Consider the following 20,728-nt stretch of genomic DNA (forward strand, 5'->3'; position numbering starts at 1 on the left):
CTCTATTAAGAACCTTTTTCATTTCATTTCATTTCATTTCAAAAGGAGAAAACTGACGTCAGCGCGCCGGAAGGGCATTTATGACTCTGCTGACATCACGTCCGTGGACAACATCGGGGGGGGGGGGAGCCGTGCGGCGCTGCCTCCGGCATGCAAAGGTGCTGCTGCGGAAAGTTTTCCGGATCCAGTCTGACGCCTGGGGATATTATAAGTTAAGGAATCTGCGGCTAGATGTCTCTATCAAATTAGTTGGTTCTCACGAAGTTCTACACCACCGAATTTGCCCCTGTCTTGATTAGTAGAGTACTTTGAAGAAATCATTCAGTTATGGAGTAGAAAATGTTATGATTATAGAGAGAGATTTGTAAAATCAATCCCTTTAGCACATCTCTATTTGCAAAAAAATGTTATGACCTCTAAAATGTTTTCAGCCTCTTGGGAAAAAACGATAACACACACTTTTGTTAAATCAAAATTAGATTAAGGACTTTAATTGTGACACTTTTTCTTGTAGTACGCTTCATTTACACAGCATTGTGTTAGATATTGATACAGACAAGATAAACAGCAGTGAGTAAAGGGAAATTTTTTTCTTTAAATGCAACCATAAATAACTGTAATAAATATACATCAAGTAACTGTACAGCACAATTAAGGGCCAGGATGTGGGTATAAGTTACTTAAATTAACTCTCTGGTAGGAGAGACATTAATGTTAGCAGCAGTTATCGTACTCAGAGCTGTCATTTTACAAGTTTTTAAAAAAAGATTGGCATACAAAGCTCTCAAACTCCTCTCAATGAGGTATGACAAATGAAGGCAAACATACTTGTACTGAACACAAACAAACTTTGAAGATAAAGCACAAATATGCACCAGTTATACATTGGAGCACACATGTGGTGATCATGTCAGTGTTGATTTTTTGTGATTTGTGTTGATTCACTTGCTTTTAAATCATCAATATTTCGGCTAAACATGTTTCACTACTATATGTTTAATTGGGTTCTCACAAATTAGACTTGTTAGATCTGGTTTTACCTGTTGGCTCAAAGAAATACCTTTGCTTTATACAGGATTGGGAGCTTGTGTTTGCCAACACATCTTACTCTAAAGCTGTCCCACAAACATTTCACTCGTTCATATAGCACAAACGGCTTACACGCTTAAGGGCCTTTTTATTATTTGTAATGTATACACATACACACATTGAGCCCTTTAAATATCACATTCATAACTCCTATTATTCACAGTTATATACAATAAATAGATTTTCAATTCCCTCTTATGAATTACATACTTTTTGCACTTTGTGTACCACCCAATGCTCCAAATGCAGATTTTCATCTCAGTATTGGCATGTGAAAATATGATTATAAGAGTGGCAGAACAACTGTAATTTTGAACAGTTTCTGATCTTTCAGCACATACACTTAAGGGACAATTAGCAAAGATTTTACTTTAAGTAGGTGTGACTCACTCTTCAGGCACTCCTGTCTTACTTCTACATTCCAAAAGTACTCTATGCTGGGAGTACTCATACAGTACGTTTCAGAAAAAAAGTTTGTAAATTGAGCCTAAAGTGTTTAAGGTAATGTCTTTGTATGAATAGTTACCAAAATAAACCAATTGATTTGCAGGAAAATCTAGCTCCTTTTAAATTTGTTAAGGCTAAATTCATAACTTATTACATCAGTCAAGTAAAATACCATTTCCTTATGGGTGTTATGTTCTGATATAAACCTTCAAAACAAGCAATGTTCAAAAGCCTAATCTGCAAAATGTCTGAAAAAGTTTCACAGTGACAAACTTAACAACACCTTCACCAATTGCAACTAGTCGGCTAGTTGCAAGTATTTGTGTACTGATTATGTATGAAACCGTTACATGTTGAAAAACAAAACATGGTAATATAACTAATATGCTATATAATAATGTAAAACATTTACATGTAGAAATTTTGAAATAGATAATTTGGAAATGTGTATGTTAACAAATGTAAGCAGCGCAACGCTCGCTTTATAATGGTGGAAATAAAGTTACTTACCTTTTGAGGCTTACATTCAAAATAATATTCTGCCCATAGAGTTCAAACCGCCACATAATGACATTATCAGCATGCACTCCCATTAGTTGATTTGCAATATATATATATATATATATATATATATATATACACACATATATGTATATGTATATGTATATATATATATATATATATATATATATATATATATATATATATATATATATATATACATATACACACATATACAATATATATATAACCCACTATTACAATGGCCAGTCTGCCACATCACAGTTATGCATGATCAATTGACAGGTTATGTTATTATGAAGCTCTAACAAACATCCTATACATTTTGAACTGCAGATACAACGCAGCAGTTAAATAAATGTATCAGTAATTACTATGCAAAAACGTCTGAAAAGAGATTACTCATCCTCACAAGAGAACCCCAGGAAGCAAGGTGCTTGTTCCAAACAATGATGGACGCAACTGATAAGTAAATGATTTACCTTAAGACAGACACCAAAAAAGGCATTTACCAGGGGGTTGTTTAACCTTAAACTTACTGGTCTTCTGGAAGTGTTAAAAAAAATATTTAACAACCAATGCATCACAGATTCGTCTGGTTTGGAATTCAAAAAGAGACTCTACAAAGATCAGGATCTACTGAGAAACTGTGATGAAACACAGACTGCAACAATGACGGTGAAATTAAATCGAGGCAGTCTCTGAATTACCTTCTTAATCATGTGAAGCACATTTAAAAAAGGATCCGCTTCCAAATGCTCCAAACTGCCAAATTAATTACGCTGCTTTCAGATCTTGAAAGCAAAATAATGTTGTGCTCAATATCAACAGTTTCACAACTCTTGCCAAGACAAAACGGATGTCCCACGTGGAATAGTTTATACTAATGGTGGACAAACACTTGTTCACTCAATACTGAATATCACTGATAATAAATGAAGGCCTCTGCTTTTGTCAGTAAAGGACAAGAATAGGGATTCTTTTTCATTTACGTAATATGAACCTTAAATTGAAAGAAAAGATGAATGTTTTCAGGCAACCTATTATGATGTATGTTTGATATGCTATAACACCCCTTGTCAAACTAAGAAAACCCTATATCCTTAAACACAAAACATAAATACTTGAAGAATACTTCTACGTTACTCACAAGGCCTTTTGATGGTAAGATAATTGTTGCCATGGCCAATTTACAGCCATTACTCCAACATTAAACGTATGCTACCTTTTTTTAGCATGATACGTGTATATGCCAAGCTAGCCTGACTGAGGGTGCTATTTGCACAGGTTCAAGTACTAGAGGAGGAAGGCCAGAAAGCACTGCAAAAACATATCTGGATAAAATATAAGTAATGACAACAGTGTTTTCCTCTACAGTTTATAATTTGGATCACAGTAGCAAATTTTATGTAACAATCTCCTCTTTGAATCTAAAAAAAGGAGGCCAGCTCCTTTAATGCTCCTAGATAAAATAGCTGTGTATTATCCATTCTACTTTGTACACAGTAACAGCCATCTAAGGAGTGCTGCAATGCGGGGAAGGCTCTGTAGACAACTAGGGGAGCTCGCAGGTTTCAAGCCGTGCTCTCTGCTCCTCGGTGGAGAGACTGCTATCCGCTAAGAACCACCCTCACAAATTCTGTGCCGCAAACACAAGGTCCTGTAACTGCTCAACCAATATGCTGTATATTGATGCGGACAATGATTTCTCAAGTTCATTTAAAAACCAACTATCTCCTAGCCTGGATTTGAGAGCAAGCTGCATATCACCGGCTGATCAATATCTCTACTCAGTATTCCATTCCAGGACTGATAACGCTTTAAAATGCTTTGTACACACAAAGGGAACAAATAATGGCTCCAGGTCTGAGGTGGTTGTGTATCCCCCACTGGCGCACACACTCACTAAAGAGTTTACTTTGAGTCCTTTTACTATGTACCAGATTATTGCTAAATTGCATCTCGAAAAACAAAAGATCTGTTCAAGGCTCTGCAAAGACTTTAAGAAGGTTGAATGGCCAAATGGCTGAATATTAAGCCCAGACTCTACCTCTAGACTGTACACTTCATGGTTCAATCTGCTTTAAAGGAAGGGATGTTGATTGCAGTTTATCAGGATGTGTAGCTGCTTTACAGGTTCACACCTTAGAGATTGTTCTGCCATCCAATAAACGTAAGGGCAGAAATTAAAACTGCTCAGTTTGTCAAAATCTTTAAAGAATTCACACAGCGCGTCACCTGTATAGTCATTCTGCCTTTTTCCATGTTTAATCGACCATTAGTCAAAGCAGAAGCAACTTTGAGATATTTTGCCAAAATATACAGCTAATAAGACTTATAAACAGTCAAATCCTGAGTCCGCTCGAAGGCATAACAGAAGCTAGAAAATTATTTGGATGTTTGTTGGGTAATTAGGTCAAGCAAGCAAAAGTGTTAATGGGTTTTCATGCAGTTATTGTCATTTCATAGTGAAGCAGGAGGTTGCGGCAGAAGAGAAACTAATTCGAATAGCAATACCAATAAAATTATGGTGCTTTTAAAACAAATGGGTTAAAAAAAATTGAATGCTGAATTACAGAAGCAGGAAATAATGCATAATTTTACAGGTTTGGAAAACCGACAAGAAGAATAGATTACTTGAACGTCCTGCTAATTTAAAACAAATTATTCCACCTTTGAGACACAATGCGTGGATGCTAATGAGCTTGACAAAGCTTTTCATTTGAGAACCCCAGTACTGCAAAATGAGTGTGAACAGAAACCAAGTAAAGTTCTAAGCAAATTTACATAACGATACACAATCTATTCAGAAAGTGCACACAAATAATATGTGATATGCTGTATTTTGCTTCCATTCTTTTAAACTTGCACTCTATTTTACTGATGTGCTATTTTCAGAGGCAATAACATTTTACGTTACAAAATTACAAATGCACATGTTTCAATACTTTTAAATTAAACTGTACACAAACTTTTTTTTAATCAAGTTATCATACAAATGTCCAACAAACAAGGCAGCAACTTAATCAGCCCATCACGAAATTTACTATTACAAAATGTGAGTGTTCCCGAAATTACTGCAACATAAACAAAATATATTTGTCTCTTCCTCCTTCCAGTGTCACCAGAGGTAATTCACGCCAACGTCCCATTTTTTCAACTCAGCAAAGCTATTAGTAATCCTGAATATTGTCTCTGCCATTGAACTTCCTTCGTCAACCGCTGAGAGGATCTTCCCTGTAGTGAATGGCATATCTCAGTTTTTCAAGCATTATTTCTAAAGTCGAGTACTGAGGAAGTTTAACCATAAACATACAAGTTTCCACACGAATGTATCGTGAGTCAGGAGACCCTGTTGAACCAAAAAGATCCAAATTAATATGCATTTCACAGGCTGTTTGCGCAGTAAATACACTTTCTATTGTGTTCACTTTTTTCATGAGAATTATTCTGGAGTCCAACTATTATAATGGGGACCAATTCTAAAATACTTTTTTGTCCTTAAGCTCAACTTAGGTGCGCACAAATGTTCACTCTGCTTCCAATAAACAATCTAGTCATGATTTTGTGAATAAGATCTAGAAATATCTATGCACAAAGTGCATTTGCAGATTTAGTAAATTCAGCTGAAATTTCCTGGATTCGCAAATTTAAATTTTCAGGCATGTTTATGAGCATTTCTGGGTGGCCTGCATGTAAAAGTATGTATGTGAACACCCACAAACTTTCAGTTTTGTAGAAAATCACATACCCCATTCAGAGAGTTCACCATCGTAGAAACGCAGACTAATTTACCCTTTTAACTACAAGACTAAATACATTTTTAGGATGGGAATGGGGAGGGAAAATATCCGTAATTAATGGACTTTCAGGGAAGGGGGTTCAGCCATGCAGAATATTTGCTCCATTAAGTAACAAAAAGATAATTGTGTAAAAGAACAGGTTACTTACCTTTGGTAAAGCTGTTTCTGGTGGATTATAAATCTAACAGCAGACTTCTCACCTTTGGGAACTCACCAGGAGCCAGACTGGAGACGGAAGATTTTTCAGAATATCCCCGGTCTGTTGGTAGGTGACAGCGTGCAGCTCTGCATTGAGGCTTGAGCCTCATAGTAGTGCAACCAAAACACTTTGACGTCATTTTTCTTTCTTGACTCTGTCCACACCCACCTGTGAACCAGTGTGCAGATGCCTAATTTTGGACCTTTTCAGATCAAGAGAGGCTATTTCACAGATCGTCATGAGTCGTGAGGAATCTGTGAATACAGTATCCACCTGACAGTGTTACGAAAAGTAAATAACTTATTTGTGTGATGGAATAACTTTTTTTTCTGATGGATACTTCTAAGAGCAGATTCCTCATCTTTAAAATGGATAGCAAAGGAGTACCTCCCCAATTGGTGAGTCTGTGGGATGGCTCCTACCAGACCAAAAAGACTTGCAGGACCGAACGGACAAAATGCCTTTCTTGGCAGACCTGGCTGTCAAATCAGTATTGCTCTGTGAACATGTGCACTGAAATATCCAGGACAAACACTAGATGCCAATGCAGTGGTAGCTTTCTTGACTCTGTGGGAATGGGCCCTCAGTCCTTCTGGAGGTTGCTTCTTGGCCAGCACATAGCACATCCAATCACAGAGGACTACCCACCTACACAAAGTCCTTTTCTGTACTACCTTTTCTCTTCCCCAGAGAACACCATAAAGAGCTGATCATCTACCCAAAGGTCTTTGGTGCGATCGATGTAAAAACTCAGCGACACAGTCTCCTACCACACCTTCATCTACTGACTCCACATCTTAGGCATCCAGCAGAATGCCCTCAAATGGATCATCTCATTCCTCACACACAGAGCATCCATCTGCCTCCCTTCACCTCCGCCCCTAAGAACCTCATTTGTGGCATACCCCAAGGTTATTCTTCATCCCCACCCTCTTCAACATTTAAATTACATCCCTTGCAGACATAGCGTCCACGGACTCAACATAATCTCCAATGACAATGACACCCAACACACCTCTTGCTCACCGAAGACCCTGCAAACACCTGAACCAACTTCTACAACACAATGACCAACGTATCCAAATGGATGAGAGTCAACAGCCTCAAACTGAACTGGAACAAAACAGAAGTGCTGATATTTGGGAACACCACCACCACCACTTGGGACCATACCTGATGGCTGGCAGAACTCGGACCAACACTCTCACCGACTAACCGTGCGCGCAACCAGAGCATCATCATCGACAACCAACTCAGCCATGAAACGCCAAAACAATGCAGTCACCTCCTCCTGCTTCCACACCTTCCGCATGCTTCGTAGAATCTTTAGATGGATCTCACTCGACACCAGAAAGACCGTCACCCAGGCACTCGTCACCAGCCGCCTCGACTACGGAAACTCCTTCTATGCCGGAATCTCCACCCATCTCCTCAGAAGACCACAGACCATACAGAACAACGCAACCCGGTTAATCCTAGACCTCCCCATATAGACCCACATCACCCCACACCTCAGAAACCTCCACTGGCTTCAGGCTCAGAAGAGATGCCAGTTTAAGATCCTCATGCATGCCTACAAATCTTTACATGACCAGGCACTGTCCCACTTAAACCATCAACTGAAATTCAGCCCTCAAGACACCTGCATTCCATTTCTCACTCAAACTTGCCCAACCCCCATGCATCCGCTGCTCCTTTTCCTACATTACTGCCAAAGCCTGGAAAGACTTGCCCCATCACCTCTGGACTGCACCCACCCTGGAAGGCTTGAAGAAGAAACGCAAGACCTGACTTTTTGACTATGTTCAGGCAGCATCCCCCTAGGGGTGATAGCGCTGCGCTAAACAAATACTGAATAATTGATTAATTAATTTGCTCATCAAAATGATGAAATCTCTCCTCCTCCTTCAAGGTGTGAGGGAAGACAAAGAACTCGGAAGCATGATGGACTGTCCAACATGAAAGGGAGTTAAAACCTTCAGGAAATAGGCTGTTCTACTCCTAGGCACTAGTTTATCATGCATGAAGGTGGTGTCAGCCGGCTGGACTGAAAGAGCCTGAAGCTCACTTGCGTGGCAAGCTGAAGTTATTCTGACACCAAATACTGTTTTCAGTCAGAAGGTGTAGGAGGCAGTTGTACATCGGCTTAAAATGGGTGCCCATAAGAAAAGTAAGGACCAAATCAAGATCCTGCTGTGGCATTATAAGAGTTTATGAGCAAATATATGAATTGCATCACAACATGTGATTGGAACAAGGATGGCTGGTCCCCCAAACTCAAAAAGGTTAAAAGGGCTGCTAAATAAACTTTAACATAGCCCACTGCAAGTATTTGCTGGGTTGAAGACAAAGCAAACAACAATACATCCAACAGTTTGGCCCGCAACAGGTCCATATTACGGGTGCCAAACTAAGCCACAAACTTGTCCAAGCATCTAGCATAAACACAGACTGTGTTGAAGGACACCTGGATGCAAGGATGACATTCACTACTTCGGAGAGGGGGGGAGAGATTGAATGCAGTCAACTGCTGCAGCTAAATATCCATCCATGGAGATGTAGAATGTGCAGGTCAAGGTGCAAGGCCCACGGCCCTACCCTGCTGCTGTAACAGAAGATCCTCTCGACGCGGCAGTCTAATCGGAGGACAGATACTTATGCCCAAAGTTCCAGGTACTACACTATCCTGGCCCAATCTAGAGCCACTAGAATGCCTTGGACCTGGTCGTTCTTAACCTTCTTCAGATCTTGGCTCAACCTTGGCTGATGTCGAGACAGATGTGGTTTGGAGTTGGACAAGACCATAGGATTCGTGTCCTTCACTGGCATAAGTGGTGACAGGACTGGCATGCATCATTGTGAAAGACGTAGGATTAGCTCCAGAGTTGGAGCTGAACCCTAAAGGGTTAAGTGGCTCTGATTACCCCCAAGGACTGATCAGCTTGCGGTAACCAGAGTGGAGGGCTGAAGAGGACGACCTGGAAGAATGGGTATAGATTTTAAATCAGCTGATGGTTATGAAGGTAGTGCAACATGGGGAGAACGACACCCAGCCAACATAAACAACTTATTCACTGGGTCAGGACAGGGGACTGTACCCTTGTGGGGATCGAGGTGGGATTGTGCAAAGTAAAATGTAAACTGGCTACGTAACAAGAACTGACCTACATTTTTGTTGTGTTTTCACTTACAGGTTTTAATATGGACTGCTCTGTGGGGCCCAAAAGCGTGCAACAGGAAGCTGGCTAGGAGCCAAAGATTCACAAAAATGACATCCTTTAATGCCTTGATCTATTGCAACATCGCCAAACCCCCCCCCCCGAATTCAGGGTGCATTGGGCGTCTGCTGCAGAACTGGCTCTTCTACTGGAGATCAGGATGAGACTGAAGTGCACCTTCACATCCTTGCAAATTGCCAGAAGGAAAGTGGCTAGGTTGGGACAAATGCCGCAGGACTACTGATCTTTTTCTTCTGGGTGTCAACTGGCAGATGTGCATTTGCTATGTAGCAAACAAGGGTCCTCCAGTTTTAGAGGGGTTGGACCAACGCAAAATGCATAATATTTTTGATCCTGACAGTGCTGACCAATAAGGTAGCAAAGGATTTTCCTGAAGAGTTTAGTGCTACTTTAAGGAATTCGGTTGGATTCAAACATCGCATTGTTTTAAAGGACAATGCAGAGCCCAAATTTCATAAGGTTAGGAGTATGCCAATCATGCTCAGAGATGAAGTGTCTTGTTAATTGACAAACGTGTTACTTCTGGTATAATAGAACCTATTGAGTGCTCAGAGTGGATTTCTCCATCGGTAATAGCACGACGGAGCAACGGAAAAATACGTTTGTGTGTTGACTTGCTTCACCTAAATAACAACATTGTCATTGAACGCTTTCCACTGCCTAAGATAAATGACATGGTGTTGTGTTTAAAGGGGGCACATACTTTTCAACAGTTGATTTATCTTCTGCATACCACCAAATCTCCCTCCCCCCTGATTGCATGAGATATCCAGCATTCATAACACCTTTTGGCTGCTTTTAATTGAAAAAAATGCCCTTTGGGTAGGGGAACTGTTAAATTATCTAAATATACTTGCTGAGAAAAAAGTGGCATATTTGGGGCATGAGAAGTTTTGAAGGAGTGAAACCAAAACTTTCCTTAGTGAATGCTATTAAGGAAGTGCCCTGTCAGAGTAACAAAGACAAGTTACGGTCCTTCTTAGGGCTGGTTGAATATTGTTCTAAATTTATTCCACACTTCACTGCTAGGAGTTTTCATATGAGGCAACTGTTAAAATTACATTTTACTGGTGCACCAATTGCCAAGAAGAGTTCAAGGCTAAAACGACCACTATTGACAAGGTTCAAGCACTAAAAGGTTTTGATCCTGAACTTAGCACTTAGATCACCACTGATGCTAGTTGGAAAGGATTAGGCGCCGTCTTGTCTCAAATAGCTAAAGATGGGAAAGAATTCTTCATTTCATTTGTATCACATGCCTTATCACACACTGAGGAAAATTATCCGGTAATCGAGGGAGGGGCTTTGGCCTGTGCATAGGCTCTTGATGATTTTAGAGCTTTTGTTTGAGAAAAAACCTATCACTGTAAGATGTGATCATAAGCCTTTAATTTAACTTTTGACACCAGAGGGAACTGTTGGAGCATCTGCTAGGATAGCCAGATTATCTATGCATATGTAAGATTAGATTTATAAGGTAGTGTATCTTCCTGGCAAAGAGAACGTTTTAGCAGATTGCTTATCTAGGTTGCTATTCAAGTTGGAACAATGCAAGGATGAGGTATGGAACAATTTCCAAATTGCTTTTGTACATAGTGATGGAGGTAGAGCAATAAGCAAGGATAAATAGTTGGGTGAATGTGATAGGGATGATGTAGTAAAACAAGTTAAAGAATGTGTATTTGCAATAATTGGGCAAACAGTGGTAAAATTAACTCGGAACTTAGACCATTCTGGGAAGTCAGATCACACCTTACCATCAATAATGGCATACTTTTAAGGGGAGAAAGTATTGTGCCTTCCAGAAGTTTACACAGTCAGTAATTAAGCTATGCCTTGAAGGTAATTTTGCCATAGTTAGGACAATAGACCTATGTTCGGCTTTTGACACCGTCAAACATGACAACCTGCTAGACCTCCTGAAATATAGAATGGTCTTATCAGGCTCAGTACTAAATTGGTTTACCTCTTTCCTCCAAAATAGATCCCAAAGATTCAAGGTTAATTCATCCTTGTCTATGGCCATCCCTGTCACATTAGGAGTCCTGCAGCGCTCATCCCTCTCACCTACACTTTTCAACCTATTCATTGAACCATTCATTGAAATTCTCAGCTCCTCAAGCATCCACTACCACATGTATGCAGACGATACACAACTATACTTAAAGATCACCTCTCTGGAGGACATCAAATCTCTCAACTTAACGGTGCAAAAATCTCAGACTTGGTTGGCAGAAAACCACCTGGAACTAAACACCGTCACAACTGAATTCCTCCTAATCGCTCCTCCGAACCAATCAACCATCATACAAGAATGGCTTAAACAACTAACAGCTCTCAACTGCCAACCTCATATTATCGACTCAGCGAAATCGCTGGGATTAACACTGGACAGAAATCTAAACATGCAGAAACACATCAGTACTGCAACAAAAGGAGTAAACATTCAGATGAACACTTTGAGAAAATGAAAACCCTTCCTTCCCGCAAATGACTTCAAACTTGTAGTTCAAGCACTAGTTATCCCAAGACTAGACTATAGGAGTGCAACTCTTTGCGGACTTCCCAGATCAACAACGGCTCTTCTACGAGCCTCAATCAACACAGCGGCCAGGCTAATCATGGGCTCCAAAAGAAACTCCCACATTTCCCCTGACCTTAGAGCTCTAAACTTGCTACCATTCGAAGCAAGAATTCAACAAAAAATCGCTAGCATGACTCACAAAGCCATTCATCACAATACTCTGAGGTATCTGGCCCAGAACTGGTGCTCTCATGTGGCAACATATCCACCAGCAATCTTCTTCTGAAACCACAATGATTTGCCAAAATGAAAACTTGCAACCGTGCCTTCTCAGGAATCACTTCTAGGATATGGAATGTACTGCCCCTCATAAACCAGACTGAATACCTCAACTGCCACTTTCAAGAAAGAAGTAAAATCTCTTCTTGTGATTAAATTTACATGATCAATGTATCTAACTCTCATAACGGCTGCTTATATAGTAGGACATAACTATGACATACAGCGCTCTGATACCTGCAAGGGTTAAAACCTTGAAAATAAAATAAAGAGAACAAATTACTTAACTTCAGTAATGCTTATTCTGGTGGATACAGTATCTGCCTGTGGATTCCTCACCTTTTGAATTCACCCCTTGTACAGCATTCCACAGAAACTTTTTTCATAGCTCACCCACCTCGACGAGGACGTCACAATGGCACGGCTCCGCTCGCGACTCCGTGTGACGTCATCGGAGCCATAAGAAGACCTCGTCGGCGTGCTGATATCAGTTCCACCCATTTTTCTGTGCCTTTGAGGCAAACAGGTGAACCAACAACATTTCACAAGTATACACATGATATAGAATATGTACATACTATTCAAGAACAAGCATTTGCAATGCAATAGGTCTCGCATTGGGAAAGTTTGAGCTATTGGTCTTGTAAATTACAATTTTTTTATTTATGTGTTGTTTTTGAAAATAGCTAAATTAATAGCTTTGTCATTTACAATGCCAATAGTTATAACTTTCGCAAATGTGACACCTATAGCATTTGTAATGCAACATGTTTTGTATTTACGTGACTTAGATGTATTGATATTACAAATAATAATGGCTTTTGATTTTTTAAAATAATTAATACTTTAATAAAAGTGATTGTAATTTATAATGGCAATAGCTTAAACTTCTGTAAATAACTTTTGTGAAGATTATGTTCAGTGTATTTTATTGTGACGAAAATCCAAGAACAGATTGAAATATTAACATCTATTTTGTGACATTTGTAATAAAGCTTGAAACATTGAGAGAACATATTTGAACCAGTGATGCAGTGGTGGTGCTGAGTGGTGCTGTGGTTGCGCTGAGTGATGCTGTGGTTGCGCTGAGTCTTGCCCAGGCCTGGTCGCCCCCACGCTCCTCCTGCTACCTGCTCCTGTGCCCTGCTCGTGAGCTTCGCTTCGGGCGACCCAGCCGCCGCTGAGCCGCCCGCCCGCACCGACTTTCCCGCCGCTGCCTCCCTGCGGCCCCACCCCCCGCCAGTCTATTGGCTGCCCCACTCCCGCCACCCAGCTGACCCTCCCTCCTGGCTACCTTCTTATGACGCCCCCACGCTCGCGCAGCGGGTGTGCCGATTGTGCGCCAAAGGCAAGCCCGTCTGCGCCTGGACCGCGCCCAGCGCCAGAACCCCTGGCCCCTGCAGAGGCCATCCCAACCGCCGGACTTACAACGGGGCCACACTCAATGCACTCAACACCGGCCGGATCCCCGGATGCTACCGAGCCACCCCGCGACGCACCCACGGACCCTTCAGCTGCCAATCCTGCAACTTCTCCTGCTTCCGGACCTGCACCGCACCCGCCAAGCCAAGCAGCAGCATCAACCACCTAAAGTGCATCCTGCTCAACATCCGCTCTGTCCACAGACACGCCGTGGAACTCTGGAACCTGCTCGACACAACATCTCCAGACGTCGCCATCCTCACGGAAACAGTGATGAACGTCTACTCAGCGCCCGACATCGCCATCGCCATCCCGGATGGATACAAGATCACCCGGAGAGACCGCGTCAACCAGACAGGAGGAGGCATCGCCATTGTCCACAAGAACACCATCCGCATCACGACCAACTCCGACGACACCCTCACAGCCGCCGAACATCTTCACTTCCAGATACACATCGACCCCAAGACCACACTCAGAGGCACCCTCATCTACAGACCCCCAGGACCTCGCACACAATTCAGCGAAGACATCACAGACTTCATCAGCCCGCACGCCCTCTCCTCCGCTGACTACATCCTCCTAGGGGACCTCAACTTCCACCTGGAGAACAACAAGGACAGCAACACCACCACCCTGCTGGACAACCTCGGACTCAAGCAACTGGTGAACACCCGCACCCACTACTCCGGACACACGCTTGACCCAGTCTTCTCCTCCAGCAAGTACATCTCCTTCAGTCACGCCACTGGACTCCACTGGACAGACCACATCTGCGTCCACTTCAGCTTCAGAAAGGCCACAACCCACCACCACCCGCAATAGGCTCCCCGCAGGAGCTGGAACAAGATCACCACCGACCAGCTGACCACATCACTGAGCCAGAACACTCCCGCCAGCGCAACGGACCCCAACCAAGCAGCCAACAACCTCACACAGTGGATCACCAACTGCGCTGACGACCTCGCACCCCTGAATAACCATCCCAGCAGGCCCGGCAGCAAGAAGGCTTCCTGGTTCAACGACGATCTCAAGAACTCCAAGAAGAACTGCCGCACCCTCGAGAAAGCCTGGCGCAAAGACCCGACTACAGACAACATGACTGCCCTCAAGCACGCCACCCGCAAACACCACCAGCTGGCCACACCACCAAGAAGACAGCATTCAAGGAACGACTAGACAACAACTCACACAACAGCAAGGAACTCTTCAGCATCGTCAAAGAGCTCTCCAACCCCAGCACCGGAACCAACGACATCACCCCCTCGCAAGAACTCTGGGAATCACTCGCCTCGTTCTTCCACAGCAAGATCGCCGACATACACAACAGCTTCGGCACACAGCCCACGCACCCAAACCACCGAACCGACGCACCCCACCACCACCCTCCGCGCCTGGTCCCCGGTCAGCACCGAAGACATCATCCACACAATGAACACCATCCACGCCGGATAACCAACCGACCCATGCCCCCACCACGTCTTCAACAAGGCCGCCTCCGTCATCGCACCCCAACTCCGAGACGTCATCAACTGCTCCTTCAACACCGCCACCTTCCCGGAGAGCTGGAAGCATGACAAACTCAGCGCCCTCCTGAAAAAACCATCAGCAGACCCCACCGACCTCAAGAACTACCGCCCCATCTCTCTCCTCCCTTTTCCTGCCAAAGTCATTGAGAAGACCGTCACCTGACAGCTTGCCGTCTTCCTCGAGACAAACGGATCCCTCGACCCCTCGCAGTCCGGCTTCCGAGCCAACCACAGCACCGAGACCGCCCTCATCGCAGCCACTGACGAGATCCGAGCCCTGCTCGACAACAGGGAAACAGCGGCCCTCATCCTCCTGGATCTCTCCGCAGCGTTCGACACGGTCTGCCACCGCACCCTAGTACAACGCCTCAGCAACATCGGAATCCAAGAGAAGGCTCTGGAGTGGATCATCTCGTTCCTCGCCGGAAGAACCCAGAGAGTCCGCCTCCCCCTGTTCAGATCCGAGGCCACCGAAGTCATCTGCGGCATACCACAAGGATCTTGACTCAGCCCCACCCTCTTAAACATCTACATGAGCCCCCTCGCGGCCATCGCACGCCAACACAACCTCAACATCATCTCCTACGCCGATGACACCCAGCTGATCCTCTCCCTCACCAACGACCCAGCCACCGCCAGAACCAACCTACACAAAGGGATGAAAGACGCAGCCGAGTGGATGAGGAACAGCCGCCTGAAACTCAACTCAGACAAGACGGAAGTCCTCATCCTGAGACCATCTTCCTCCGCCTGGGACGACTCCTGGTGGCCCCCTGCCCTGGGCAGCGCACCCATACCAACGGACCACGCACGCAACCTGGGCTTCATCCTGGACTCCTCCCTCTCGATGACCAGACAAGTCAACGCTGTCTCATCGTCATGCTTCAACATCCTACGCATGCTCCGCAAGATCTTCCGATGGATCCCCACCGAAACCAGGAAGACGGTCACCCAGGCACTCGTCATCAGCCGACTGGACTACGGAAACACCCTCTACACCGGAACCACAGCCAAACTACAGAAGAGACTCCAACGCATCCAGAACGCCTCCGCACGACTCATCCTGGACATCCCCCGTCACAGCCACATCTCCGGACACCTGAGAGACCTGCACTGGCTCCCCGTCAACAAGAGAATCATGTTCCGACTCCTCATCCACGCACACAAGGCTCTCCACGACCTGGGCCCCAAGTACCTCAACAACCGCCTGACCTTCTACACTCCCACTAGCCAGCTTCGATCCACCAGCTACACCCTCACCGCCGTTCCATGCATCCAAAGAGCCACCATGGGAGGAAGATCCTTCTCCTACCTGGCAGCCAAGACATGGAACTCCCTCCCCATCCACCTCCGTCAGACCCAAGACCACCTCTCTTTCAGGAAGCAACTCAAGACCTGGCTGTTCGAGCAGTAGCAGACCCCCCTCCCCAAGCGCCTTGAGACCCTTCGGGTGAGTAGCGCGCTATATAAATTCCTTGATTGATTGATTGATTGATTGATTGAGTGATGCTGTGGTTGCGCTGAGTGGTACTGTGGTTGCGCTGAGTGGTGCTGTGGTTGCGCTGAGTGGTGCTGTGGTTGCGCTGAGTGGTGCTGTGGTTGTGCTGAGTGGTGCTGTGGTGGTGCTGAGTGGTGCTGTGGTGGTGCTGAGTGGTGTGGTGGTGCTGAGTGATAATGAGGTGGTGCTGAGTGGTGCTGTGGTGGTGCTGAATGATGCTGTGGTGGTGCAGAGTGGTGCTGTGGTGGTGGTACTGAGTGATAATGTGGTGGTGCTGAGTGATAATGTGGTGGTGCTGAAAGGTGCTGTGGTGGTGCTGAGTGGTGCTGCTGAGTGATGTTGTGGTGGTGCTGAGTGGTGCTGTGCTGGTGGTGCTGAGTGGTGCTGTGGTGGTGCGGAGTGATAATGTGGTGGTGCTGAGTGATAATGTGGTGGTGCTGAGTGATAATGTGGTGGCGCTGAGTGATAATGTGGTGGCGCTGAGTGATAATGTGGTGGTGCTGAGTGATGCTGGGTAGCGCTGAGTGATGATGTGGTGATGCAGAGGGCAGAAAGGCACAAAAAACAAGTCTAACAGAGGGCAGAAAGGCACAAAAAGCAAGTCTAACAGGGGGCAGAAAGGCACAAAAAACGAGTCTAACAGAGGGCAGAAAGGCACAAAAACCTAGTCTAAAAGAGGGCACAAAGGCACAAAAAAACAGTCTAACAGAGGGCATAAGGGCAGAAAGAAAGGGAAAAACTAGTCTAACAGAGGGCAGAAAAGCACCAAAAACGAGTCTTAAAATACATCGTCCCAGGCAAGACACATCCATAAAATAAGCTACTTGACCTCTCTACAGCAACCTGACCCTCCATCACTGAACTGCTGTATCTGGAACTACTTTTTTCTAAAAAAGACAGTATATGCCCGGGGATGACTAAAAACAGCACAAACCCCTCACACCTCTATCCCTCCGCTATCCTTTTCAACCCAAATACCACAGCTCAAATTAATATCATATTTCCCTATTTTAACTCTCCACTAATCCTTTTTGGGTCCCCGAGTAGCATGACACTTGCCGAAAAGCACTTAGACACCTTATCAGGGGTAGTAAGCACTATATAAATGAAATGCCAAGAAAGTCTGGGGCCTATGACGGGCGCACTTCCAGGGGGTCGTCTCAAACTGTATGACAATATATATTTCGGGTGAAACGCAATTCAGCAGTCAATTTTACCTACTGAAATGATGTAATCTTGCCGTGCTAAGAACTGTATGTATGCTGTTAAAACAATAAAAAAAGAGCTGACAAAAAAAAAGCCCTTACCAACTATGTGGCCGGTTAATTCTGACATGCTGTGAGGGTATCACTCTTCCTTTTTATAAATCGATGTGTGTAACTCGGGATGCAGAGAGCTGCGTTCCCACCACCGCGTGCCTGAAACCATGAACCCCGATTTGCAGAGGCTACTACTTGGGGACAGGCTGACCCCCTCGCTCCACGTCATTGGGGACACAGCTGCCACTCGTTTGTTGCCAGAGGAGACCCTAATACAGCGTAGTATTGGTGTTTTTACTGAACTGATAAGACCAATTAATGCACCTGATACGAGTGATTTTAGGGGGAGGTTCAGGACCCTTAACAGTGTCAGTGAACCGTGATGACATGGAGGGAAGTACTCAGGCTCAGACATCGCTTCTCAAATTGCTGCAAGTTTTACAGCGCATCCACCCTCCGGGAAGGGAGTGTATGGGGGAGGGACCACAGATGCAACTTTTAGACATTTAATTTCAGTTATACTCTTTAAATAAACATTCATTTAATCACCAAACCAAAAGCAAAATCCACGTGCAAAGGACCGATTCATGTTTAATTACACAGTTCATCCCTTCTATGAACACCACAAGTCAAATGTTCAACAAAACGCCTTTTCACATATTGTAGGACATTCACGAAAAGAAACTGGTGTGTAACAGTAAAAATATTACCATTAGGGGCAAAATCGTTTACGCAGCAGAACGTAACTGTAAACAATGCTGAAGTTTCGAGAAGAAAGCAGTGAAAGTTTTTCCGGCGCGCCATGGCAGCTCCAGCTTATCTCTACAACTAGCGGCTAAAAAAAGTCGAGATAAAATAAAGAACACCTTACCAAAACAACAAGGAAGATACTACTGCAACCCTGCGTAGTGGGTAACCAGGCGCTTTCCAAGAGTCACCGAAGCATTGAGGCGAGACACAAGGTAGTTAGCATTACCCCTTCCTCCAGCGCTTCCACCTCTTTCTCAATAACCAGCGTTGAGGGGCACTCAGCCAATGGCACGCTAGCAGGGCAGAGTACCGGAGGCGGCCGAAGGGCAGGGGCTACGAATCCTGCGCAGCCGCCATCTTGCCCAGCTGGTGCACCGCAGGGACCGCCGGAGCAGCAGAAAGTTAGCAGGCTGGAAGTTGTCAGCCTGTCCCTGCTCTGGAGCCCCTGGCCGCGTTACCCCCGCCCGCCCATCCATTGGGAGCCGGACAGAAGGAGCCCACAAGAAAACAGGGATTCCAGCAAGAAAAGAGCCCAGTGAGGTAAGGGGGGAGTGGGGGGGGGGGGGGGTGAGCGTGTGTGTATGCAGTGTGTGTGTGCCTGCCTACGTGTGTGTATGTGTGTGAGTATGACTGTGTGTATGTGTGCGCGCGCGACTGAGAGAGGCATGGCGGTATGGCTGACTTCCTGGGAATCTGAGATAGGATATGTGCACGGCGCCGGACTAGGCGTGCGTGCCCCCGAGGTGCAATCCACGCGCGTGGCCGACCCCTGTCTCAGATTCCCAGGAGACTGGCAACAATAGTTGTCGAGCTAGACGCATGCTACGCATGCGTACTCTAGCTCGACCTAAAAAAGGAAACTGGAAATCCTAAACGCAACATATCATTTCCAAAGACAATGAATACAAGACTTTCAGACTCAAAATTATTTTCGGTATGAGTACGTAGACAAACGGAAGGCTGGTGGGTCAGTGAGGAATCCGCAGGCAGATACTGTATCCACCAGAAGGTGGAATCTGACTGCATGGTTATCCCCATTTTTTCCCTGGTGTTTTGCTGGTTTTTGATTAGTCTGACAGGGATCCTGCTAATCAGGACCCCAGTTTATCTCTAAATTGATTGCATGTACTTTAGGTACACTCCAGATTGGTTTCTGGGGTACCCATATAAGTCCCTAGTATATGATCTACTATGTACCTAGGGCACAGGTATCCCAGAGGCCTCCCAGGGGCTGCAGCATGTATTGTGCCACCCCAGAGAGACCACTTAAACTGACACCACAGGTCTGCTATTGCAGCCTGTGTACGTTGGTGCATGCACCCCTTACTAGATATTAGTTCACTATATCTAGCCTATATCACTGCACATATAAACCTATCAGTCACCCCTATGGCAGGCCTTATCAATCCTGAAGGCAGGGTGCTGGGTTTTATGTGAGAGGTTGCCCATGCATGATCAGAGCCCCTCTGCAGCCTTCGGAACCTATTTTCCGGGGTTGTTTGTGATGCAGCTAACCATATATATTTAAGTGCATTTTAACCTCGCGGTAAATGCTACCTTTAAAACGGCTGCTTGGGAAACATGTCATGTTTGGTGTCAAACACCTTGGAATCATACCTCCCCGCCAGTAACTGGCAGGGGAGGTATGATTCCACCCTCCTAAAGGGACACATGCGACACACCGGTACACCCGGTACCAGCTTTCTCGACCAGGCATCACAAAATAGATGCTGTCAGACACAAACACGAGTCTGCCCTCCTGCTGCTGAGCCAAGCTCAAGCTCGAGCAGGGGAAGGCTTGACAATAGGCTTCCTGTCACAGGGAGGTGTGACCACCTCCCAGACAGGCTCGAGTGTATTGGAGCTGGGTGGGTGCACTCTGTGATTGCTTTGATGTCTGCACTGGGGGCACATTTGGTGTCCCTGTGCATAGTCCAGCTCAATCCGGTGCAGGAACCATTTGCTCCTGCTCTGGCGCGAAACTGGACAAAGGACATGGGTGTAGCCACCACTCTGTCCTGACACTCTCAGGTGGGTCCCCAGAGTTTGTCCCACTCCTTCCTTGGGTGCTCTTTTGCAGCAGCATATGCTTTACGGCAATCCCTGAGGCTGTGCTTTGGGCTACTTGTAGTCCTGACCCGGAGCTGTGTTTCCACTGAAGATTTCCG

At 44.9% G+C, this 20,728-nt stretch overlaps 1 protein-coding gene across 1 annotated transcript in view; it reads right to left on the reverse strand.

Annotated features, from left to right (window-relative positions):
- Positions 1-4,300: 4,300 nt before the first annotated feature.
- Positions 4,301-20,728, reverse strand: part of HECTD4 (HECT domain E3 ubiquitin protein ligase 4) — a 2,691,195-nt gene continuing 2,674,767 nt past the window's right edge. The window contains exon 79 of the mRNA XM_086943079.1: positions 4,301-5,410. Within this exon, the coding sequence (XP_086799205.1) occupies positions 5,274-5,410 (137 nt within the window). The 3' untranslated portion in view covers positions 4,301-5,273. The remainder of the gene's footprint in view (positions 5,411-20,728) is intronic.

The sequence above is a fragment of the Lissotriton vulgaris genome, chromosome 11 (assembly GCF_964263255.1).
Source record: "Lissotriton vulgaris chromosome 11, aLisVul1.2, whole genome shotgun sequence".
Lineage (NCBI taxonomy): Eukaryota > Metazoa > Chordata > Amphibia > Caudata > Salamandridae > Lissotriton > Lissotriton vulgaris.